Source organism: Meles meles, chromosome 20, assembly GCF_922984935.1.
Source record: "Meles meles chromosome 20, mMelMel3.1 paternal haplotype, whole genome shotgun sequence".
Lineage (NCBI taxonomy): Eukaryota > Metazoa > Chordata > Mammalia > Carnivora > Mustelidae > Meles > Meles meles.
This window is the reverse complement of record NC_060085.1, coordinates 47,811,277-47,836,933: the sequence shown is the minus strand read 5'-3', so window position 1 is coordinate 47,836,933 and position 25,657 is coordinate 47,811,277. Positions and strand designations below refer to the sequence as shown.

Sequence of the window (25,657 nt, the reverse complement as noted above, 5' to 3'; positions counted from 1 at the left end):
ACAAACCACACATACTGCCACGCTGTGCTGGGCAGCATGAGATCAAAGAGAAACCCGAGGAGGAGCAAGTCCCTGCTGGCTCAGGCGCAGGTGGTGGGCTTCAGCTGAGACCGCACTCGTGTTCACGGGTTCAAGTCTGTGTCTATCTTGGGCCTGCCTTGTTATGGAAACATTTTGTGGCGATACACTGCATTGACTGGAAAATTATTCATTTTTTTTAAGTTATCAAATTTATAACGTAGAAGCATTGGTTATGAAACTAGTCATTTAACTGGAACTCAATCCTGACCTAGTTCCCAACATTGGGTGGTAATTATGCGTATTTACCAAAGCACAGAGAGAATTAGTGTTAAAAGAGCAAATGGGCGGGCGGGAGGGCATTGCTTTTAGTAGGGAACAAGTTTTACTACCTTTGGATAGACAAGTTAGCTCTGTGAAATATTTCTGTCTTGTGGAAGGCCTCCAACCACTGGACACGAAGGAAAACAAACGGCAACTGTTTTTATTTGCAGACAGCAAGTCAGAGCCCCCCAGTCCTGGGAAAGCCCAGGCGGCCAGAGCCTCAGCAGAGTCCACCCTGACTTTCCCTCAGCGGGCCCTGGTGCTCACTGCTCAGGACAGTGTGCTTGGCAGCCACTCATCTAAAAGAACGAATGAATGAACATCGTATTAAACACGCCCTGATATTTGTTGAAGTAGATCTCCTCAGCATTCTTGCTAATCAGGTAAGCATTTTCTGAATGAATCTGGTAACCAAACCAGGTGCGCTTTAAATTGGCCCCAAAGAAAATAAGTCATTGAAACAGCTGTTAAGACACAAAGAAATGCCAAACTGAAAGCCACCAGTCCACCACTGTATATTGTTCTGCATCATTAAATATTTATTTTCATATATGCATTTACAAACTTTACTCACTTCAGAACTCTGCTTTCAGTACATTTTAAACTTTTTTTTTTTTGGCAGAGAGATTCTCTTGTAAAATGAGATCCATGTACAAAACTAGGCAACAGATATAAAAGTTTCCTTTCATACTTTTCATCCATCAAGGAAAGAAATCATGTGACAAGGAAATAAAACCAAAACGTGGCTCTTTCACAAGAATAACATGTCAGTGTTCAACTATGAGTTCTAATGGGATAGCTCATATTTCATCTTTATATGGATGTATATAGTTTAAATACTTAGCTACTGTAGCATGTTGGTTCAGATGAAGAAAAAAATCAACTCTACTGTTTGGACTAGATAATCTAGACACTATCAATTCATTTCTTTATCCTGTGACACCAAAATTGACCTTGGAGATGACACTGATTGGCCAGCAGTATGCATTTATTCCAAATGTTGCATAAAAATTTACCTTTCAAAAATTCATTAACTTCACAAGCTAAAGTCTGAGCTTCTAATTTAGTTCTCTTACTTAAATGATCAGTTCAGAAGCTTAAAATTATCTTTGAAACTAAAGTTGCTTTTCTTAAGATGAATGCTGACTTGGAGCACTGTCACTATTAGAGGCATTAATGCCACTAGCAACGAGAAACAGTTATCACCACAGATAAGTATATGGTACAAAATGCCCAGGGGCTGGAAACTCACTAGTCATAGGATTTTGGCAGCAGCATCATTTGATATTTAACCATTTATTACATAGTATTAACACACCAGCTTCAAAGATGTGCACTCCCTTTAGGACACTCAGGAGTTACAAATTCATTGTGATTGCATAATTCGTATTGCACAGTTTTATAAAAAACATAAATACTGGCTATTCTAGTTTTAAATACAAAATACAGGTTGTATACTTTTAAATCTATAATCTGGTTCAAGTGCAAATCAGGTGCTTTCTTTAGTCCTTCCAAAAAAGGCATTTTTAATATTTTTGGCACAAATGAAATTTCATCATGCCAACAATTCTAATTACAATACATATATCCAAACCTTTAGAGTAGCAATCATATACATACAGTATAAAACTGATTATTTACAAATGTACTAGGGATTAATGTCATCTTTGTGGGTGAATCAGAACTAAGTAGCCATACCCACATTAATAATAATTATAAAAGTTACAGGAGTTTCCTTTATTTCATTTGCTTATGCTGGTTGCTGTGGGTTGACATTCATATGAGGAGGATGTCCTAGAAGACCAATTCTTTGTTTCTGCTTCCTTTGTTCTGTCATCTGGAAAGTTAAAAAGTTTCATCATTAGACCCAGACACTTCCTGTACGTCAGATCATATACTGAACCATAGATTTACCTCTGTGGTTATGGTTTATACTGAAACCCACTTTCTACAAATAGTGTACCGTCACTAAATCAAACACTCAGAACTTCAAAAGGGACATCTTCCTAGGCAGAATGGGGAATTCGGTGACCTAGTCATGCAATGTGGCATTCAGAAGTATTGCTTACTATTTGTTTCATAAAGAAACAAAAAAACGATAAAAGCACAGGATTCTTGATTGTTTCCCAAATCCATTTCCAAATGATTTAAAGGCTCATTGGAAATGGTGGCTTTGTGTGGTGGGAACAGCATACCAAACTATCAAGAGAAGCAGTGTGTTTAGAATCCTAGGTTTGAGAGGGACTATGTCCATGGTCTTCAGGGGGTCCTGATTACATTTCTCAGTGATTCCAGAGTAATTCTGGTTTGGGGTGGGGGGGGAAATGATGTAGCACCTTGAGGAAAATGAGGAATGTCCTCACATGCCAGTGAGATCCAGAGTGACTAAATGTTATAAACAGTGCTCTAGGCACTCAGTGGGGTCTGTTCTTTGCCATCCACAGACACAGGACTGATTAAGGTCAGGAAAGACCATTTCCTAAGAGTGGTCAAATGAAAAAGTGCTTGCAAAACCCCAAATAAGAGGTTGTTACTATTCATTTGGCTGCTGAACCAAATCACTTTTCATATTGATGGGTAGCTAGCTCTGTTCTAGATATTTTAGGGTACATTTAGTGTCCCACATTATTATTTTTCTCAACTAGTTGGTCCTAGCTCTGGATTTGATGCTGGGCATTTAAGCCAATTAAGATTAAAAGGCTATAATGAAATATATGTTAGATAAAATTGCTGTCTACAAATGGTGTTAGGTCCTGCATGTAGATTTTTGGTTTCCTAAAATCAGACAAGAATTAGTGTATCCTGGTAAAAACATGGACTTTGGAATCAGACCCATTTCCTTATGGTTCTGTATTAGCTTCTCAAAGTCTGTTTCCTCACTCGCACAGTTAGGATGATCATTCCTATCTCAGGTAGAAGTGAACAGATGTATGTAAACTTTTTGGGAGAGTGTCACATAGTAGTTGCTTAAGTCTCACTTTTCCCCTGGACTAATTTTTGGTACAAAATATCCTGAGAGAACATAAAACAAGAATAGCTTACCTAGGTTCAGTTTTAAAGTCCTTACTCAAAACATGGCAGTTTTCTTTTAAATCAACATACTATTTTTAGGCTCCTGTGAAATGCCTTCTTTTATAATTTAGAAGAGAATTTACAAGGAGTATTTCCAAAAGGTAGCTTTTTATAAAGAATTAGGATATTCCAGCTAGCCTCTGAAGTTTCCTTAGATGAATGACAATCTTTTAAGTAAGTGTGACACACTACACTATACTTAACAGATTCAGCTGAGAAAAGAGAACCGAATTTGACATGTGGGATAAATGCACAATTAGATCAAAATATAATTTGTATTCATTAATCTTACTACCCAATACTTTGGATACTTCACTCAGATCCTCCTCCCTTCCCCAACTGACAGACACACGGATGGACACACACACGCAAACACACTTTCTCTTCCCTTGGCAGCTAACCCTGAGAGGGAATCTAACACAACTTCACAAAGTTTAACCATCTCAAGCATTCTAATGGATTTAGGAATCCTGGGGGGCTCAACCCCTACTGAAGGCCACTTTGTTTAGGCACTTTCATTTAAAGTTACTGAGGTCTTTCAAGTGTCAAAGTTGGCTATTAAACCCTTTGCTGTAATTTTTCTATAAATAACTACTTCCATTTGAGATGACCTTTTATGTTTGCATATGTTCATGCCTGTTGGTTCAGTCCGCTTTTAACTTTCAATCTGTTGGCTATTCAGTCCCTTCTCTTAAACAGAAAAGCCTCTATACTATATTTCCTCTAACAAACGAGTCTTTAGCTGATGGCACGCCTCCCTTCCCACTTCTGCAGCCATCACCTGACATCTCATTGCTGCTCCTATTTTAACTTTCTGTGTTTGCCTTTCTAAGATAATGAGCACATCACTCGCCTTCCCTCCTAAATCTTCAAACTCCCTACTGATGTAGGTTGGTGGCCAAATTCTTTGCTCAGGCAGTCCTATTCCTGGTGATTTCAAGTACCCAGTATATACCTAATTTTGTTTTCTCTTTCCATAGAATAGTGGTTCTTCAACTTTGGCATAAGCCAGAATCACACAGAAGGTATGTTAAAACAGATCAAAGGACCCACAAACAGAGTTTCTGATTCAGTAGGCCTGGGGTAGGACCCATGAATTTGCATTTCTAACAAGTAACAGGTAAGGTTTGTGTTGTTGATCTGGGACCACATTGCTGCTCTAGAAGAACTTTTCACGGATTCTCTCCGAAATGGGTCAAAGTTCACCTCAGGTGATCTTGAACACAAAGTAATTTGGGTACAGACATCATTTTTCTCTAATAATATTAAGATCTTGGAGAAGATTCTCTACAGCTGAGCACAGCAGAGGCACACACATTTGTCTGAATTCTGTTTTCACGAACCCTGGCCTTTTAGACAGAATAGCTGTCATGTAAGTGACTAATAAATGAGAAGGTATACGGCAACTGCTAAAGGATTGAGCCCTTCGTTGACAGTGGTCATCATCTAATTATCAGTATAAGGGAACAAAAATAAAAACCCTAAGGCTTAAATCTGGCCTGTAAAAAACCAAGGTCAACACTGCTGGCTAGTTAGGTTTCACTGGCCCTCTAGTGCACAGCCTCACATAACTTCTGGCTTTATGGGCTCAATTCTGTCTACTTACCTATTTATATAATTCACACACAAACTGTATAAAATGTGTGTATGTGTATAAATTTAAAGTGTATTACCTGTTGCTGTTACCTTTATCAAAGTACATAGAAATAATGACCAAAGTGAATCTTCATATTCTCACGCAGTATTCGCTCTGGACATTTGAAACAAAATGACTCAAAAAGATCCATCAGATTCTGATCTAAGGTAACTGTATTCAAAATATGAACACTGAAAAATCTATTTTGAATAGTGTGAATTGTCTCATTCGTAGGAGATTCATTTAAAATCCTCATAATTCCCATTTAGCTAAAGGATAAACAGTTAAAGCAGTACCCTTCTTCCTATGCATATGAATATAAAAACTAGCTTGAATGTTAGCATTCCCTCTTTTGACTCAGTCTAAACAAGAAGCAAAGAATACTGTAGCTTTACAAATCAGAGGCAGCCAAACGTCGGAAAGATCTTTCGTGAAAACACTAAGGGTAGAGAGCAAATGAGCACATTCCACCTCCCAGAACTGGCCTCGATGACAGAAGGCTGGCAAAGGAAGGACCGCTCAGTAGCAGCACACGGATGCCACAATCTGGTTTCTAACGGGTCAACAGTCCGAAAAACTGCTTTCCTGTCACAGCAAGGTCTTGGTTACTCAGATTCTAAACAGCCGGGGAACTCTAAAATCAGCCCTGTTTCTAACAAGGAGCCTAAAATACTAAGAAAAAATCCCAATACAACTCTCAGACACACTTAGGTTGATTTCATGTCAACGTACAGATACTTGTTCACGCGCTGAGCTGATCCCTAATACTCTGTCCCTCTCTGTAGCTCTGGCAGTGCACCTCTGAGGCTTCTGTGGCCTGACTCCACTTCTCTTCCAGAGATCAGGCTGACTAAACTGCTTTCCTTCTTTTCCAGTCTGTTCATGCCTCCATTACATACTTACGGGGCTGAATTCTCAGCAGTGTACTGATTCGCTTCCCACTCTAGACTGTTGGGTGTAGAAGGAGAACAGGTTCTATTCATCTTTGTTACCCAGTATCGAGGGCTGCACCTTGTACATCTATTTTACAAGTGGTGGTTCAAAGAATGAACTGAATTAACCAGAACATAGTGCCATTCCTGGAGCATGCCATGCGTTTTCATGCCTTTGCTCATGTTGATTCCTTTCCTGGGATGCCCCCCCCTGCTGCATTCCTCTGCCGGCTCAGAAGTCACCTACATGTACAGGCCTGACTCCTTCCTCACTCCCAGCCACACACAGGACCCAGTGCCGCCTCTGTGCTCCCATCAAACTGTCTTCCTATCTCAAGTGGGTTGTACAATTTTCCACACTGTATCATACTGTCAGAGGTCTGTATGCCTGTCTTTCTTGCTAGATTATGGGACCCTAGAGGGCAGTGGTTACCTTAGTCCCCCTTTGAGGTTCCAGAACAGGGTAGGGGGCAGAGGCACTCAGTAAGGTTGAACATTCAGTTTTCTAACTGTAAGGCAATTGTTCTAATCTTTTGTTATTCCTCCCTCTCTTAAGCAGTTAATGTTCACAGAATAACCATCTTGCATGAGAAGTGCCAAACACTGGAACATGCTAATGTGATCTGGATTTTCAAACACGTTTGTATTCCTAACAGCATGTAAGGGTTACTGTCTCTTGGGAAGCCAGTCACATTTTCAGTAAAGTGAAGCCTCTTCGATATTTGCTCTTTTGCATTATGAAGAAAACATGCAAAAAAAAAAAAAATGTAGGTTCTTACATCAGTTCTCCTCCTTGGAATAAGAATGTAAGAGAATCACATTTAGTATTCAGAATCTCTTGGGAGGGGAAACTTCAAGATGAGATTCATCATTAACACTTAGAATAGCAATTCTAATCAACTGTTCTTGGCAATAGTAGGAAAAGTGACACCACCGACCAGGTTTTTAACTTCTAACCTTGACAAGAACTTTTTCTCCTCATATTGGTAATTTTAAGAAAACTACCACCAAAGAGGTCAATAGCAGTACAAATTAAAACCCAAGACATTCACATTTATAAACTATCATTGCTCTATTCTGCTTTTTTGGACAACAAGATTGAAAAAATAGCTCAGTGATGAAGCAATTTATGTGTTTCCCAGTACTTTTACCAGTGAATGGTATTCTTTCATAGCAGTTTAAAAAAATATCTATCACAGAGTTTCTTGCTCATTAATCATTTGTAGGCTTTTATTTTTTAATTCAAAAAGTTTTTTTCTTCAGAGGGCAGGAATTCTTACAATTGCCATTTGAGAACCAGCAACTCTCTACCATATCTGCATGACTTCTTATGCAGAACAATTCAAGAAATTTTTATGATTGCTATTACACCAAATTTAGGAAAACTGAAAAATTTTTAGTAAGTCGATTCTTAAACAAATGGCCTTAAAGGTTTGTTAGAGGTTATATAATCAGAAAAAAAATGCTGACTAATTAAAGGCAGCTGTGCTGAGTTTTTCCTGGGCACCTTAAAACCTGAGCAGATCAATCCTGGTAAAGGCACTTGAGATTATATTACTGGTTTCCTTGTACTTCTTTTTAGCTTATAGTGTCTTCCAAGATGAAATGGTTCATATTCATTCACAGGGGAAGGGCTTTTGGTCCAACTACCAATGTTAAGACAAAAAATGTAGAAAGGGCCCAACCCACGCAGTTTAAACCATACTGGCTTTAATGTCACTTAATGAACCCTAGTGCCTATGCAATGAATATTTACATATTTTGTTTAAGCTGAAATTGAGGCTTAACGGGAACAGTTCTACCTTGGATTTTAACAACGCCAAGTTTCTACTACGCACAGCTGTGTAACATGGCCGTGAAGGTATCCTCCACAGCGCTCAAGTGTGGGAGGCAACCTCAGAAACTTTAAGGCTCTTTTAAAAAAAATGAGTAAGAATTTAAACAGCCAATCTGAAAGGCAAACCAAGGTACAGTGACAAAACAAATGAAAACAAAAATACGTACGACAAACAAAAATCAAACCCACACAGGAGGATTAGGCACTGTCCTAGAGAGTTGGAGAAGCTTCCTGGGAGCCTTTTGTGGACCTCGGTGCTCTCATCAGTACAAAGAGGGAGTGAGGAGGGAGGACCTCTGCGGTCTCAGATGCCCTCCGTCACCTCGGATGCCTTCTGCAAATTCCTTAACTCACCTCACTCCTGTGACCATTTTAACGAGAGCTCAACAGTCCCTTTAGTGAAGTCTGTCTTAGATCAGTTTCTGGAAGGTTTTTTAAAACCTCTGATTTAACTAAGATTCTTGTGGGTTGTTCGTGTTAGGTGGCCACTAAGCTCACGTGCTAGAGACAGCCTTCATAAATAAGCCTTTCTGTCGCCATTAGTCTTTTTTGTTCGCATCTTAATAAAAGTCAAAGAAAGGAACTTTGAGACCAAATGGTGTATGTGGGGGTATGGTTTGGAATAATTCAGTTGGGAAAGATAAGTCAAAGTAGGATCGTTAAAATTGCTCTGAAGACCACTGCCAAGAAGAGTTCATTCTAGATGGGGTGTTCACTAGCTGTGTACCTATGAGTAAAAAAATCACCTGTAGACCTGCCTTGCCACTTACCTCCAGGGCAGCCTTGCCTGACAACTTTTGCCATGCACAATTTATATTCTTATCTATGGAGCTGATTAAAACACTCAAAAACCCATCCAGGATGCTGACCTGTTCCCACGTCTGTGCCGATTATCCTGTCAGCTTTGGTACAGCAGTTGCTCACCGCCACCCCCCCCCACCCCACAGCATCCTGTCACTGCATAACTACCCAGTGACTGTTCATCGTAAGGGGATGAAAAGGAAGAAAAAAAGTACATAGGGTTTGGTACGAATCTACCCCCTCCTTAACTTCCTTCAAGTGGCAAGTGTTTACCTTAGGGACAGAGAGCAGGACGGAGTGGTACTTGTGCAGACTATTATGCTCTGTGGGAGCAGGGTCAGCTCTAGATGGTGGGTTCACCCCCAGCACCTGACATAATGCCTGGACTACGATGGCCACTCGGTACAGATGTGGCCAATGAATGAACCACAAGGAGCTTTTGCACAAGTATGGCTTATCCTGGGATGCCGAATTTAAGTATCTTGAGTGAAGAGTTGATAGATTTGAGGGCCAGAAAGCAAAACCAGAAACAGCTTTTAATCTGTAAGTAAAGTAAAAAGAGTATAGCTTTACAGGTCCTGTTTTCCGTACAGTGCTTCACTGAAGTCATTTGCATTCTCCCATTTTCTGGTTTTGTTGTAATACTAGCAGCACTGAAAGTAGTGTTATGGGTTTATCCTATAAAAGGGCAGTGAAGGGGGACTGGAGGGGAAATGGGGAGACTGGGTGACTTTGTTCTCTGTGCCCTGGGTTCCCTTTCTACATCCACGTGAGGGAAACGTCCGCATCTTAACATAAGCACTAGTGATTTTGCCTCAGCAAATCTGGTGTGTCTGGTAGTGGTGTGTGTGTGTTTAAGGGGCAGATGGGGTATCTTTTCTTTACCTGATCCTTTAATTCTGACAGCTGGCCGGAAAGGTTAGTGACCAGCTTCATGGTGGACTCCAGCTTCTCCTGCAGGTTCCTCAGCTCATTCTGCTCTCCTTCAGAGTCACTGCTGACCAAGGACATGGCTCTCATCCTGGGGAACCAGTCAAGGTTTCTTTCCTAGAATCCACATTAAGAAAAAGAAAAAGTCATTTCTTGAAATAGAGACAAGAAAGGCAATCCCACCATGCTATCTTTTCTTTGTGACATCTTTCATAAGGCTATCTCTGTTGTTACTGAATTGATGTGCCATGCCTTTTAAAAAACCATTTAGTGAATATATTTTTTTAAAGTGAATGTCTTTTTAAATTGAGTATCTTTTTAAAAAAGATTTTATTTGTCAGAGAGAGAGCACACAAGCTGGAGGAGAGGCAGGCAGAGGGAGGAGGCGGCTCCCCACCATGCAAGGAGCCTGATGAGGGTCTCGATCCAGGAACCTTCCTGAGCGGAAGGCAGACGCTTAACCAGCTAAGCCATGTAGGTGCCCCTTAATTGAATATCACTGAATTCTCTCAATTCTTAGAAATCACTTTTGACCTAAATATGGTGCCTGGTGAGGGACTGGGGGAGTGCACACCTGGGTGGCTCTGGCAGTTAAGATTCTGGCTCTTGTTTTCCACTCAGGTCATGATCCTCGGGTCATAAGACCGAGTCCCGTGTTAGGCTCTGTGCTCAGCGAAGAGCCTACTTGAGATCTCCCCCACCCCACCCCCAACTCAGGTGCTTTCTCTCTCAAAAATAAATACATAAAATCTTAAAAAAAAAAAACTAACAAAAAACTAAACACAGGGGAAAAGGTAGGTTTCTGAACAACTTCCCTAATCTATAAATAGGAACGCAGCCACTGCATTACATGGCTAATGAGTGGTGGGTGGTAAAATATATAGAACATAAAATTTTCCATTGAAGTCACTTGTAGCTGTACATTTCGGTGGCACGAAGTGCAGTCACACTGTTGTGTAACCATCGCCACCCTCTACTCCTCGGGAACTTTGTTCATCTTCCCCATCTGAAACTCCATCCCCATCCAACACTAACTCTCTCGCCCCGGCCAACCACCATTCTATTTGCTGTCTCTATGAATCCGACTGCTCTAGATATCTCATACTGTGCTGTGTATTTTTAAAAAGCATTATACTTGGAAAATCATTTGCAGACACTCGGAAGTAAAATGAATTTTGCGATCCCAAGTGTTCAGGCATTTACCGGATATGCGTATGTGTGCTTTCACTTGGTGGGCGACGGTCAGGAGGCTGAAAATGGGGAATGGGCTTCTTGTTCAGTTTCCCTCATTGTCAGCTTTTGGAAAATACTGCTCTGTTCTTGTTTCGTTTTCCTTCCAGTTTGACATCATTGATAGGTGCCATCAGTTGGTATAAGAAGGGCCCATTCAGTCTCCATCCTTTCTTTTGATATCTACAGCTTATACCTGAAAATAGTTTTTCTCACCACTGGTTAACCAATGGGCCGAGACTCCTCTTCCTAGCTTGCTTTCTTGTGCCACAAATGCCTTTTTCCTAAAAAGTATGCATTGTGTATAAGTTCTGTACAGGGAGGCAGGAATGGACAGTAAAAGCTAATCAGCACAAGATAAGGGGAAAAGTGGACTCAAGTCCACATCTATCTGGTGTCATTCCTGACTGGGACCATTTTGATCTCCTCAAAATCAACCACAATTGACATTCTAACACAAATCTTGCCCATCCCCTTACCCCCTGCCAGTATGCCAGCCAGTACAACCGCCCCCCCCACACTATTGCTACTTTGTATACACCAGAGGTCAGCAGAATTTTTCTGTACAGTAAATATTTTCTGATAGTAAATATCTTTGGCTTTGTGGACCATATGGTCTGTCACAATGACTCTGCTACTGTAACCTGAAAACAGCCACAGGCAATACATGAATGAGTGTAGCTGTGTTCCAATAAAACTTTATTTACAAATGCTGGTGGCAGCAGGCTGGGTTTGGCCCATAGGCTAGAGTTTTGCCAACCTCTGTCATGCAATAGAAGGCATCAACATACTTAGAGTCAGTTACAAAATCCCACAAGACATGTCTAAATGTTAAAAAGCAACCAAGACAGTCTAGCAATATTGAAGCCAAATGAGAAGTTGAAATTGAAAAATATTACGGGGGTGTCTGGGTGGCTCAGTCATTAAGCATTTGCTGTTGGCTCAGGTCAGGATCCCAGAGTCCCGGGACCGAGCCCTGCGTCGGGCTCTCTACTCAGTGGGAAGCCTTCTCCCTCTCACAGCCCCCCTGTTTATGTTCCCTCTCTGGCTCTGTCAAATAAATCTTTTAAAAAAATATTACACAAAGAAGGCAGGCCACACTGGCAACGTGACATCACACCTACTTTAGAGTGTTGGCTTAAAATATCTGGGGAATCTGTAAGTAGGAACTCACTAGCCCTTCAGCATCATGAGTGCAGAAACCACCTTAGTGTAGTAACCAGAACACGGCAGACACTTGCTAAGTATTTGTGGAAGGGAGGAATGATAAACCATCTCTATTTCCTGCATGAGCCCTCAGAGAAAATGATTAAATGGTGAACCTCAGTTGCTTAGAATAACTGCCAGAGGAGAAAATGATGATCTCTACCTTCCTGTACCAAATACCCTGTGATCAGCACTTCACATGTAACTTAATGTTAGCCCATATTCATTTTGACCAGTTTCCCACCACAATGCAATGGGCAAAAACACCATTCAGTAAAATATCCCATTTTAAAGATGACCAACCTAAAAATCTAAGGTGTTTCCATGTCTGTAGTCCGTTTTCGCTGAGTGTCTACAGCAAAGCAGAGGAGAACAGACATTTGAAAACATTTAAGCTTGGTGTTGCCACTGAAAGGCAGCTAAGGTAAGGTAACTGATTATATTCGCTGCTCTTGAGTCAGTCCTTCAGATACAGGCACACCTTACTACCGAAGAAACATCCCTTGTTCAGTGTCTGTCCAAATCTAAGGGAGGAATGAACCGAACTGTTCAGAAGAGGGCACCTACAGGGGACGGGTGGCTGGGGGTTACTACTCGCACTGGGGTGAACAGCCCATGTTGGGAGGAGAGAGGGTGTGGGCCCGGCTGATGAAACTGTGAGCTGTGCATTTGCAAAGCACCAATGCACTAGGATCACTGAGCACAAGACCGGCCCGGCAGCGAGAGGCCTCACCTGTCCGCCGGCACTGCTCTCAATTTTTGCAGACTGACAGCCCCCCACCCCCACCGCCAGGAGAATAACTTTTAGAGGAAAGATCCAGCATCCTATTTACACTGTCCGGCTCGGAAGAGCAGACAGACACACCATCCATTGGGACGTGACAGAATGTCTTGCCAAGAAGGAGTTCAGAGATCACGGTCACAGTTGTATCCGTGGTGCAGAAAACTGAGCCCTGAAAGGGAAGGTCACTGGTCCTGGGGGGCGGGGTGAGGGGAGGGACCTAACAAATTCTCTTGTTTCACAGGGGACCCCGACAAATATGTGGTGCTGATGAATTACAAACTGCTATTATTGAGTCTATTTGGGGGTGAAATATTTGCTAGTTCTTTGGATTCAAATCAAAAGTATAAGCATTATTTTAGTTCCCTGGAAGGAAATATTTTAAAAACATAACATATATTCAACATCTGCTTCAGGGGCACTCCCTTGTGTGCGTGGTGCTGAGGATCCAGCAGTGAGCCAGCCAGCCAGCCAGCCACACACATGCTGCCTCCTGGACCTCTTTCAGCTAGAAATGGCTTTCAAACCCAAGTATGACATAGGGTACCTGCTGTTAAGGAGTGGACAGACATTAAGAAGAAAAATGCTATAAAGCAGGTTCTGCTGTCAAATGAGTGGCAGTGATGACGGCTGGCTGGAACCCTCCTGAGGAAAGCCATGGCCCCGCAAGAGGGTTGGGGCTTGGCCAAACTAAAGGCAGCATCAGGGCATTCTCAACCAAGGCGGGTGGCACAGGGAAGAAACCAGTTTGCCTGGAGTGGGGGATGAAGGCTTACAGATAGAGGCAGCTCAGACTGTAGAATGCTACAGAAGAGACTGAAGTGTGGGATAGACCGGCGCAGGAAACCGTAACCAGGGTGCAGAATGCAGAGGGCCTGGGTCAGCTGGCTGGCCAAGAGAAGGAGGAGGCGAGGTGACCTGGAGTCCCTACAGGCCTGCCTGATGAGATGCAGAGAGAGGACAGATGCGAGCCACTTTAGCGGTAGGGCAGTGAGCACTCTCCTGTGGCTGCCTCACTACCGATGTGCAAGTTAATGGGAAACGGCCTCATCCGGTTTGAGAATGCATCTGAAATCTAGCTCTCAAATCTTGCGATGTTCCTTTGCTTAGCAAACCCCCCATAAAATAGAAAACGCAGATTTCCAGAGTACACATGAATGAAGTCTTCAAAAGAATACAGAAAACTGATGTAAGAGTCTACACACAGCTTAACGCTCAAGCAATAATTTCTTTTTTGTGTTCCAACAGCAAGTGACCAAACGACCACAGATTCCCACCTTCTTTCATGATCTATTTGATTCTTGGAGTCCTATGGAAGAATTTCAGAAAGGTCTTAGAACAAATGCAAAATGCACAGACTTCACTTAACAGTTGTTTACTGAACATTTCTCATTTCTGTGCCTGGCCTCGGGCTGAGTGCTGAGGGTCTCAAGACAAGCAAGACCAGGTCCCTGCCCTAGGTGCTTCAGTGCACAGACTGTGGTCATGGGGCAGTCACTTCTGAGGGGCTCCCGACTGGTGACCGCCTAATGAGTACCTGCTGGATGAATGAATGGGGTCCACCCGAGTAAGGGTGGCTGCTACTGGCATCTGTGCTCGTCCCAGTGGCTAAGAAGATGCACTCAGATCTCCTTCGTCTTTGCTTTACTTGTGCTTCTCTGCAGGACAGACCTGTAATCCTAGGGCAGGAAGGCCTGGCCCGGAGGTACACAACACCAGACGGAAAAGAATACATCTTTTTTCCATTTCATTCAATGGTAAATTATTTTAAAATATTTTTTATATTAAAATAGGCCCTAAAACAGAACATGAAACTGAATCAAATTGTAAATATAAAATTAAAAAAATAAAATCCAAGATTTAAAGGAAATGTCATATTTGCCTGAGGCCACTTTGGGCCACATAACCTCATCCCAGGGCTGAAGCTTCATTCTCCAGCTCAGGAGAGTCCTTCAGTGTGGAGCTGGGAAAGGATTTCTCGTCTAGATATTTACTGGCTACCACCATACAGGTTCTCCCTCAGTGCTTTCCTTAGACTCTAATATTTAACAATGAGACCTAAAGTGGAGGAATCCCACTAAAATCCTAAAGCATAGGAAACCAGCTCAACTGCAGAAATGCAAGTATTCTGGATGGCATGTATTACTAGCTTTTCTGTGCTGAGGTAGGTAAATCCCCAAATCTGAGCTCCTCGGTGTTGCCAGTATTTTAATTAAATAATCATCCTGGGCTATTAAGTCAAATCTCAAATTACCAAGGAGTACCTAGTGGTTAAAATTAGCTAGCAATTCTAGCCAAACTGTTCTCTCAGCTTCCACTTGATTTTGTACCCAGCACCGTAGGACGAGCTCTGCTGCAGGATGGAAGGTCGCTCACCGACAGGATTCCCCCATCTGTAGAAAATCTGAATCTTGAAGAGAAGATGTTTAGACTCTCCCGATTACTAGTATAGGAGCAGAGAGAACACCCGAATCCAGCGCCTTCGCACCTAACTCACACTTTCCGACGAGACGCTGTGCTTGCTTGCGTGCTACGGGACTCCAGCGAAGCCGGCTGTACACGGCTCTCCAGCTAGGAGTGTTTGCAGAATCCTGCCTCTATGCGTACTGAAGACCGAAACCATGTCTCAGTGTTTTGGCTTCTACGTTTCTTGAGAAAATCATCTGCAGCTATGGCATTCTGTCTATAGACGAATTCAGCGTGTGTGTGTGTGTGTGTGTGTGTGTGTGTGTGTGTGTTCAGGGAGGTGGCTTTGGGGGAGGCTGTGGGTTCACCGAGCGTCTGTCAGTAGCATCTGTCACTCTGGGTCTGAGACATCCCTCTGTGCTTCCCTGGCTCTCCTTGCTGCTGGCATGTCGCATACCAATGTCATTAGGCACTGTCTGCCCTGGTCCTCCTGCAATCCAGCCAGGGCAGTTCCCGTCACAGCAAGCGCTTCCTCTGTCAGAGCAGACAAACTGACTGAAGCCACAGCCGGAAGCAGGCTGACCACAAGTGCTAAAGTTCTGGTTAGTTCTTTTCTAGGTAAAGTTGGAAAAGTCCCTGCAAAGGCAAACATTGAAGTTTTAGACACGGGGGCGGTACTGACCTCTTGAAATGTCCTTGACTGGAAAGGAGGAGGGTGTGTGTGTGTGTGTGTGTGTGTGTGTGTGACAGAGAGAGAGGAGGAGGAGAGGAAGTTGGATTGTATGATGCAAATGCTAATCATTCTGAGAAGAGTTTTTTTTTCTTCTTCCCAGGTTCAACTGAAGAAGCTGTTCTAAGAAAGATGACTGAGGTAATCCGTCACCTTCCTCAGAGAAAGTCCACTCAGGTAGAATTTTGTTTACTATGTAAACAATAGAACATTTATTGCTGAATCCCTTGCTCCTTTATACCCAGGCTAGAGAATTTAGATTTCTTGGGGGGGGGGGCATGAGGATAAAAGAAATGGTCATAGGAGAGAAGATAGGAGAGAAGTCCTGGATAAAGAGACCAGTGGCTTCTCTATCCTTCACAGCCCCCTAAGGAGAATCAAAAAGGTAAAGACTGTCCCTTTAACTGAGATGGCGAGTGTGTTTCTCCTTATTTTACCAAGCAGGATGACAAACCGGGTTTTCGGGTTTTCGCAGAAAGACTGGGGATGTGCAGGGGATAGGAGTGACTAGAGAAGGGAGGAGGGCAGGGGAGATCTGAAGATCATCCTTAACTTTCCAAAAGCAGGAATATAGGAAACTTAGTTAGTAAACTCTAAATTACTTGCCCCTTTTATGGATGGGGAGAAGGTTATTTTTACTGAAGAGAACTAAAATATTCACTTAAGAGCTCACTTTTGTCAGATCACAGCAAAAAACAAAACCCAGAATCTGTTTGTTGCTTTAGGTGGCAAATGGTGATAATGATCTCTATGCTCAGTGAGTTTAGGATTGCTCTTTATAGCAAATATTATATGCTAAAAACAAGTACACTAACAAATGGATCCCAACTGTGGACACAGTAAAGAGATCAGGGATTGGGGAGAGGGAGGGATGAGGTGGAGCACAGAGGGTTTTTAGAATGGTTAAACTACTATTTGCTGCTGAAATGGTGGATACATGTCATTATACATTTGTTAAAACTATAGAAGGTGTAACACCACGAGTGAACCCCAAAGGAAACTCTGATCTATAGTTAATAGTAATCTGTCTATTGGTTCATCAACTGAAACAAATATACCAGAGTAAGAAATGTTAATAACAGGGGAAATTGTATATGTGTGTGTGTGGGGGGGGTTCAGTCAGGGAAGGATTAGTATACAGGAACTCTGTGCTTTCTGCTGTTTTCATGTAAACCTAAAACTGCTTTAAAAAATAAACTTCATTAAAAACAACGGCTCCCAAACCTGGAATTTGTTGACCAGTCCCAAATCCAAGGATCTGCTTCCCTCAGTTCCAAAGTACAGTGAACTCAAACCACATACAGCATCCCTACACTTTACAGGTGCCTTTCTACAACAGCCTGGTGACATTAGTTTGTAGGCAGGAAGAGGGATGGCCTGAATCAAGAGCTAAGGGCTTCGGGCCACAACGCGCCAGTGCTACAGGACAGCGTGCCAGGGAAGACGTCAGTTCACCGACCGGGGTCTCTGTTTCTGATTTTTGAGAAAGAGATCATGGGGCTGCCCCCACAGAGCTATCATAAGGGTCAAATGGGTGTGAGAAAGTGTCCCAGAAGCTGGAAAGCATTATGCAAAAGAATTATAAATCAGTGTCATCAGCCCAAGGTCACAAAGCTAGTCTAGAGTTGGCCACGGGATCCAGACACTGACTGCAAGTGTAGTGCTTGACTTCCATGCCGGTTAGTTCCTTCCTTTCTCTGGGATTCCACGTTAGAGAGATTTCTCTTTGACCAGTGCAGCCGCACGAAGGTCACCCACAGTGCCCCCAATTTTAGGTGTCGGGAGCACTCTGCTCTTGAGCTCTGAATGACATTCCCCAACAGGCCACATTATATAATCGTCAGCTGGGCTGGAATGACCACTTACCCTTCCCAGACTGTTAATAGTTGTTCTTGGATGATACAGTGTAACAAAGAGGGGCCCTTGCCAGTAGAGAGAACCGCACCCATTTCTGATGAAATCCCTAAGAAAAGCCAGCTGCAGAATCACTATTTTCAGTCATTCTAGGCCCTCAGGTGAAGTGATTTATGGGCCCCCTCGAGACTGTGAGAAAGCAGTGCCTGCCACATAGAGCGGCGTGGCTGGGTCCTGGGCACCCGGGGCTGCCAGGCAGAGGAAGCCAGAGGTCTCAGAAGAGGAAAGGTGGGGCTGGCAGCCACTCTCCGAGCGAGGCAGGGTTGGCCCAGTGGAGACTCCCAATAAAGAACAATTAGGGTAACTTGCCCTTCTCTCGAGCTGGTTCATGACATTTTGCTTACGCAACTTCCCCTGCATTTTCAGTTAGCTAAGAAATCTACCAGAATGTATACTGCTCACAGACTCCAGCCAGAGCTGGGGGCCAAGTCACCAGCACCGCCACCACCGTGGAAGTGGCTTGGAAGAAAGGTGCCCTGCAGCTTGAGGTCTTCACGGTGAGAGAGGTCATCAGCTGTTCCTCAGTCCTTTCCAAATTCCCTGTTTTGTGCAACTGCCCCATGCACTCTGAAGACTGACTCGAGTTTTCCCATCGGTGTCCCTCCACTCTCCCTCCTGACACCCACATCGGCACTCTTGACAAAGACCCTCTTTAGTAGTTCACAAACTCCCACCAGCACTTTGCGAGTTGCTTCACTGACAGGTAACGCTAAAGATGGTGTAAGAGACCCTGTGGTTCAATTTCCTTTATAGGTGGTCACACCAAGGCCCTGAAAAGAAGTGGGTTTGTGAAAGGAGAAGCTGAGAGCCTTGTCCACCTGTGTAAGCCGCGCACACACAGGACTGCACCGAAATACCAGTAGCTTTTCCTTCCCACCTTGCTTAGCAACACACCACAGGCCTCGTTGCCAAGAGGCATCTTGGACTCCTGAGTGTAGGTACGGTTGGTCCTTGAACATCATGGGGGTTCAGAGGCACTGACTCCCGCACAGCGAACATCTGCAGAGAGCTTGTGACTCCCCCAAAACTTGATAGTAGCCTACTGCTGATGGGAATCAACATGTCTTGTATGTTCTCTGCATTGCACACTGTGTTCTTATAGTCAGGTAAGCTGTATCAGCTACAGTCAGTGTTTAGATTCTGGAGTAACGAAGGAGTTTCAAGTGCAGTTAGGGTGTCTGGGACCACAGGCAACAAGGCAGGCAGCCCACTGGGGTCAACACTGGGGCAAGGAGCCGAAGGTGGGTCCAGCGTGTGACAGGGAGAAAAATACATTTTTGGAGTTACCATGTCTGAGTTGTGAAGCAGGTATTTATGTACAGATACAGTGTGTACAGACACCCATGGACTGGCTCACAATGGGGAGACCAGCACTGGTGGTGAACGCAACCTCCGGCTGACTGATCCAACAGTTGCCTTGTACAATGCTCGGGACCCGCACGGGCTCACATACCGTCCTCTGGGGTAGACCTCAGTCCCTGTGCTCTAAGTTAGCACAGAAATTCCTCCCAGGCAGATTATGGCTCGGCTCCATTCACTGTTACCAACAGTGCCCCACACACCCTCTGTGAAGGTCAGAATGTGGAAAATTCAGAGGACGATGCAGACCCGGGGTCCCAATGCCAAGTGCTTCATGATAAGAAGAAGGCACCTGTGAAGTGCACAGCAGGACGAGGGGGAGCTTCAGCGCCTCTAGACTAGAGGGCAGAGCCTGTGATAAGCCTGGGCGAGGAAACACAAACTCACCCTGTGCAGCTGCCACGACACGAACCCAAGCGCAAGTGCAGAGGGTGGGGCGGAGCACGTCTGGCTGGCTGGGAGGCCAGTCCAGGGCTGCTGACACGCTGTTTCCAGCCACCAAAAAGCCAGCGCCAAATCCTTCTCTCCACATCTCCCTTGCTCTGATAGTCTCGAACTCTGCCACGGTGCCAGCTACGTCAGAAAGCATGCTGGGAATCATACCGGAGCGGAGGGCCTCCCAGGCCAGATCCTCACGCACAGCTAAGGGCTTCTGGAGCCCCGGGGACATTTTAATCAAGGCGTGTGCCCCCCCCCGCCCCCCCCCCCCCCCACGTCAGGCAGGAGAAGCTGATGATACAGCACTACCAGTGCCGAAATCTCTGTCCCAGGAACTTCTCAAGGCCCTCCCTTCCTCCCAGCATCGTCACTGGAATTCCAGAATAGAAGTCCAAACCCGTTACTGCCCATCTGCAATGGAAGCGAGGGTTCCCTATCACTTTAGCACAGCCAGGAGCCGCCTGCCTGCCGGCCTGCCTGGCACACAGATGAAGATGGGCAGGAGAGGCGGGTGCACAGCTTGCACAGTGTCCTGCCTTCTAGGGATCCCCAAATTCTCACTGCCTGGGGCTGAGACCCTTCAGGTTGGCCGTGTCCAGGCGGACGCTCCCTTCTGGGCTCCTACCGTCACTGCCGGCAGCCCTTCCCTGCAGACTTCCAGGGCCTTGCTTTTATCGGATTAGGAAACACCAGTCATTCCTGCTCCCGGTTTGTGTCCTGAGCCATTCCCTTTGGCCTCTTTACTCAGTTCCTCAGGGCAAAAAGCTCCGCCCTCGCTTCAGAAAGTGCCTGTCTGCAGACTTCCTAGCAGACTCTCTCTCGGGTCAAGAAAGGTGCAAGACTTGGGTCAGTTCCCCTTTTAAAAGAAGGCAGTGACTTGTAGGTAATTCAGTTCCCATTTTGATCTTCTGCCCTTGTTAACACATTGCTCTCTGACTGTGCTTGCTTTCTGGGTCTTATCGAATACAGATGAACACAAGTGCGGAGGCCACAGGCCCTATGGCTTTCGAATCTTCCTTATGGATGGTCAGTGGTGCTCTATTTGCTAAGAAAATGTATTTGCTTGGAAAATTTACCCAAAAGGAATTTTCCAACCAAAAAGAGCTCTCTCTTTCATGGCTTTATTGATGCAAATGGACTAGGGCTTGCAGAAAAGTGTCTTCCAGGAATGCAGGCTCCTGGACTCGGCCCTCCTCTCTGAAAAAAGGCACTACTTTCTAAGAGCGTTTCACTGGCTGCCATGATACTACCTTTGATTTGGAAAATTGTTTCTTTTGCTTTCATACCCCTATACAACTAGTTTCTGAAGAGATCAAGTGAATTAATACAAGATGGAACAAACTGGAAAACCTCTAGTGGAACAGTGTGTGAGCACATGAGACAGAGAGAGGGAGGGAGGGAGGGGAGAGGGAGAGAAGTCAAAAGCGGTCTATTTTCACTATGAGAAAAAGTCAGCACCAGGCTTAAAGGATGATGGATCAGACACTCTAATTATCAGGGAGTTCTAACTCTTGAGATGAGTCACCCGGGTGTGGAAGCCCGTCTGTCTATGGTTCTGGTGAATCTTCCTTCCCCTTTAACTTAGACACCTCTCCCCTCAAATAATGGCCACCGAAGGGAGTATCACTCCCTGTTCCAGGCTCAGGGGAGGGTAATGACGTTTCTCAGATCGTACCAAGTCAGAATTAATGCCTACTTCAGATACACCCTTTGCAGGAGTGGGCTCTGCCTTTCCTGAACTCTCGTCATTTTCTACAACCCCCGGTAGTACCCGACTCCAGGTGGCTGTGCTGGCGGCAGCTCAGAGATTTAACACGCGTCGAACGCCCAGAGCTACCAACTCGTTGATTTGTGCGTTAGCCAGTCAGCATCACCCAGGAGGCCCTCTCCCCTATCCTCCCCACTCCCAGTGGGGCCTTTGCTGGGCCCTGCATCTTTGGAAGGTGGCTGGTTCTCCTGGGAGGTGAGCCAGTCCCAGGCAGGAAAACCAGATTCAGCCTGACCAAGGGTGGCACGTCCTTGACATGGAGGGTTGTAGGTGCGCGTGTCAGGACAGCCCCAGGGTGGGCTCTGATTCCGCAGACCTGCATGCGGTTTTCAGCTGCAGCCTTTCCAGCAAGGGGACCCTGGAGAAGCTGCTGCCCCTGGCTGGGCTTTAGTTTCCCATCTGTAAAATGGTAAGAGTGTCATCTACAAATGCTGTTCCGGGGAGTAAATGGGCCCGTGCACGCATTTATTTTAGTATGTACTGATTAAACATGACCTATTATTCGAGTTATTATCCAGTCTGCCCTTGTTACAGCAAAGCACAGCCCGGTCCACTCCTCCGGAAGCAGCAGCCCACCCTTCGACACTCAGGCTGAGGTGGGAGGAGGTTTCCCCAGCTGGCCTGGTAGTCAGTCAGCGTGCCCTCCTGGAGAAGAGAAGGGGCCAGAGCAGCTCCAGCTAGCAGGGGATGCTGAGCTATGGACAAACAATAGTCCTTGTGACTACCCTGCCATTCACTCAGAAACACGCCTCTGAAAATAGAACTTTTTTTTTTTCAAGCTAGCATTCCAAGATACTGAAGGAAACTCTATATTGCATTAGCAAAATAGATGCTATATATTTAAATTATAGTTTGGTCTTCTTTACTAGCCTTCCTTCTTAATATTTCTGGAGTTTCTAACTTTCAAGAATAACTCAGTCTGCTTAGCAAATTAAGCCCTGGCTTTTCTCCTGAGCTTGACTGTCACAGAAAATTGGGCTGCTGAATCTTCAGTGGGAATCCTGTATTCGATCTTTTATCTACAACATGCCCACTGTGCAGTATTTAAATCCCTTCAGGCAAAGATACAACTAATTTACCATTTATCCAGGTTAAATATACCTGATTGTATGGCCTGTCAAATCATCGTCTATGGGCTAACATATTCTCATTTCAGTCAGCAGTAGAGAAAAGTCAAAGAATGCTCAATTATTGAAAAAGAGCGTGTGGTACATCAATTATCGTGAAAATTTCAGTGTATTTTAGCGCTAATAAAACTTTATCATAAAGGCTACCACTGAAACTACATGGTAGCCCCCCAAATCCAGTTGCTATGGGGAGAGGAAGCTCGGGGGTTTTTCTCCTGCCCTGAGCTGCCAGGGCTAAGTGAGGTCACTCTGTAGTCACATTTCTCTGTAAGTACAGCCCTGTCTGGGGCCTGCGTCACCGAATGTGAGAGACTGTCTCTCCTGTCCGAGTGCCACTGTCTGCTCTGTACAGAGGCATGGGGAGCCTGAGCTTCCCCCCAGCCACGCCAGTAACAGCACCCGCTTCGGTCATGTGCACAGAACCCAGGACAAACATGACAGCATCTTATCACAGAGAACCCAGGGGCCACTCCCCAAGTCACCCCAACTCCTTGTCGTGGGTAGTGACTGTGAATGGAGGCCACCACTGAACACACGGGTACGGTCCCAAGTATTGAGGCCAGTTCGATGGAGAAAGAGTGAGAATAGCGACTTTGTCCTGCTCCAACATTTCAGAGCACTTAGAACATTTCACTTTAAGAGCAGGGAAGAAGCAGGAATTTTCCATGGGAGGAACTTCTTGGAGTCAAGATGCCCATTCCGACTTTTCTTAGCAACAGTGTGCCAACAGCCAAGACATCTTACACAGTCGTGAAGTGTAGGACACCGTGCCTGCGTCAGCTCTCTGTCAGCGCTGTGCTCCGCTTCCCTGCCGACTGCTCTGTCTGTTCATCTGGCCCTTCTGGCATCCGCTCCCTGCCTCCTCAGGTGCCTACACCCCCACCTCCGTCCCCCACATTTACCTCATTCCCATCACCCAATGGACACAGGAAGTGCTGCTAACCCCCCCTTCCCACACAGCAACTCAGGTCAGGGACGTCCCATGACATCCTGGGGCTACATGGCTCGGAAGGAGCAGAGCCCAAACTCACATCTTGGATTCTTTGCCTTCAAATCCAAAGCTTGGGGAGTAAGGACCTCACGGTAGGCATGTGCCTGACCTTGGCTTTGCCAGAACAGTCCCATCTCTAATGAAAGAAGAGAAGGCATGGCCAGAAGGAGAAAGAAGAGAATATACAATATTCTATTACGTTTAGATGAAGATTAAATGTGGGTAAACATCTGGGTGCTGAGTTCCCTACTGCCATCTCTGGCAAGAAACGCACTGTCTCCATGTTTTTCTTGAGATGAACATCTTTTTACCATCCCGGACACCACGGTCTGCAGGGCGCTGCTTTCAGGGCTGCTGTGAAGCTCTTCCTCTACCTCCCAGTGACTGCCTGAGGCCTCTTCTGTTGGCTTCTTTTGGGTGGTCTAAGGGCAGCTGTTACTTCACAGTTCTTAATGAGTCTCCAGGATCTTAATTCACGAGTGGAGGGAGAGCTTAAAACCCCAGCCTCTGGCCACTAGGCGAGAGGTGGTTTTCCTGAGAAACCCAAGTCCCAAAAAAGCCTGTCTTGATTTCTTTCAGGACATGAAGCAAGCAAAAGGGTAGATGAGCGCCCAGCTGACTTTTCCTTCCCTGACACTGTGAGCTGCCTCTCTCTCCTTGATCCTGGAGTAACAGAGCTGCCTTCTCAAAGAGATCCCCGGCTTCTCCTCCCAGAAGCGGTGGGCAGGAGGCCTGCCTGCTCAGGAGCGATGTTGAAAAGAGCTCCTCTCTTGGCTGTGGCTGCCTCCACCGGGTATGACTGAATGGGTCTGCCACTGGGGCATGTGGCCTGCTCTCCTGCCGCTCTGAGCTTCCCTGGGCTTCCAGCCGAACACCCCCAGTCTACCCTCCTGGGGCCAGTGCTCTCTGGGAAGTCGCCGGCAGGGATTCACCACTGAAAACGGTGTTGGCAAAGGCACAGCCTTTCAGCCAGGGGAGGGCACATCTCCCCCAGGCCTCACTGAGGGCACAAAACATCTGGTTCCTCAGCAACCAGGACATTCAGAGTTAAGAATTTTTTGATGCTACATATTTTTAGGCCTTTGGACAAGAAGTTCTTGTACAATTTAAGAATGATGTGGATGAGGAAAGCCCCCTGAATGCTGGGTTTTTCAAAGTGTCGCCAAGCAATGAGCTCCGAGGCAGGCTCGGTGGGAGGCTGGGGGCGACTCCTGGCTCTTAATCCTCACCAGGTGACTGCTCACAAGGCTCCTTTAAGTCTTCACGATTGAGACAGAAACCTTAAAGTGCACCAGAGTTTTCTGTGACAGTAAAGTCAGGTGATTAACAGAAAGCTTTAACATTGGCTCCTGCAGACTTGAAGATAGGGCACAAAAACTTCTGAGAGAAGCAAAGTGAAGGAGAAAAAGAATGTGTGACAAGAGTCAAAACTGGAGGTCATCTCCTCTAGCCATGATAGGACTCAGTGCAAGTGAAGGTATTTGTCTGTGTATGCAGACAGGTCTCTGTCCCACGAATGCTGGCCAAGTAGCTTCATTTGGCACTATCAACAATTGGAGGAAAAGAAGGGACAGGAGAGCTTCTCAGTTAATGTGTCCTGATCCTGCAGACCTAACCAGAAATCGGCCCTGGCAAGCAACAGAAGCCCTAATTAACAACAGATCCTGCTCCCACCTGGCCTGGTGCCGCCAGCTGCCTCCCCGTCTGCTCCCTCACTGGGCCATGGTGCAGTCCCTATCACTAACCCCCGGCTGGCACCCTGGTTCTCTCCTTCTGAGCTCTTCCTGGGCAGGTTACTTAACCCTGAGCCTGGCTTTCATCTGTACGAGAGCACGCCCAGCAGCCGCCTTTTGGAACTCCTGCCTTTTTTTCCTTCTGTTGATTTTTTCCCTCTTCTCCTTTTGCTCATCTATGACCCCGTCTCTCTTTCAAAACCTCTTTAAAAGTCATCTCTACTGTAAAACCTCATCCATTTCTCTTTACCCTCAAAGTTTTCTCTGAATGGTTCCCCGAGGGTAATTTTATCACACAGTTCTAGATGTGAAAGTTCTGTAAGCCATAGAGTGCTCAACACCTAGACGTCATTAGCAATCCCTCTCCTCAGCACTCACATCACCAGCTCAGAGGCTCATTTCTTCAGTCAGCATTGTTTTGTCC

The 25,657-nt window shown here is 45.2% G+C and overlaps 1 protein-coding gene and 1 long non-coding RNA gene across 10 annotated transcripts in view; one reads left to right on the top strand and one right to left on the bottom strand.

The window, feature by feature from the left end:
* LOC123932981 overlaps positions 1 to 17,284 on the top strand; it is a 40,162-nt gene extending 22,878 nt beyond the window's left edge. The window contains exons 2-4 of one of the 4 annotated variants that reach the window (XR_006816492.1): positions 513 to 725; positions 14,432 to 14,524; positions 16,007 to 17,284. This is a non-coding gene — a long non-coding RNA (uncharacterized LOC123932981). Of the gene's footprint in view, positions 1 to 512; positions 726 to 14,015; positions 14,525 to 15,101; positions 15,769 to 16,006 lie in introns of those variants that run through there. The other 3 variants (XR_006816491.1, XR_006816493.1, XR_006816494.1) reach the window with 3 other exon arrangements.
* ITPR1 (inositol 1,4,5-trisphosphate receptor type 1) overlaps positions 859 to 25,657 on the bottom strand; it is a 329,559-nt gene continuing 304,760 nt past the window's right edge. For all 6 annotated transcript variants that reach the window (XM_045991794.1, XM_045991795.1, XM_045991797.1 and 3 more), the window contains 2 exons: positions 9,506 to 9,667; positions 859 to 2,179 (listed from right to left, as the gene is read on the bottom strand). In XM_045991794.1, the coding sequence (XP_045847750.1) occupies positions 2,093 to 2,179; positions 9,506 to 9,667 (249 nt within the window). In that variant the 3' untranslated portion in view covers positions 859 to 2,092. The remainder of the gene's footprint in view (positions 2,180 to 9,505; positions 9,668 to 25,657) is intronic.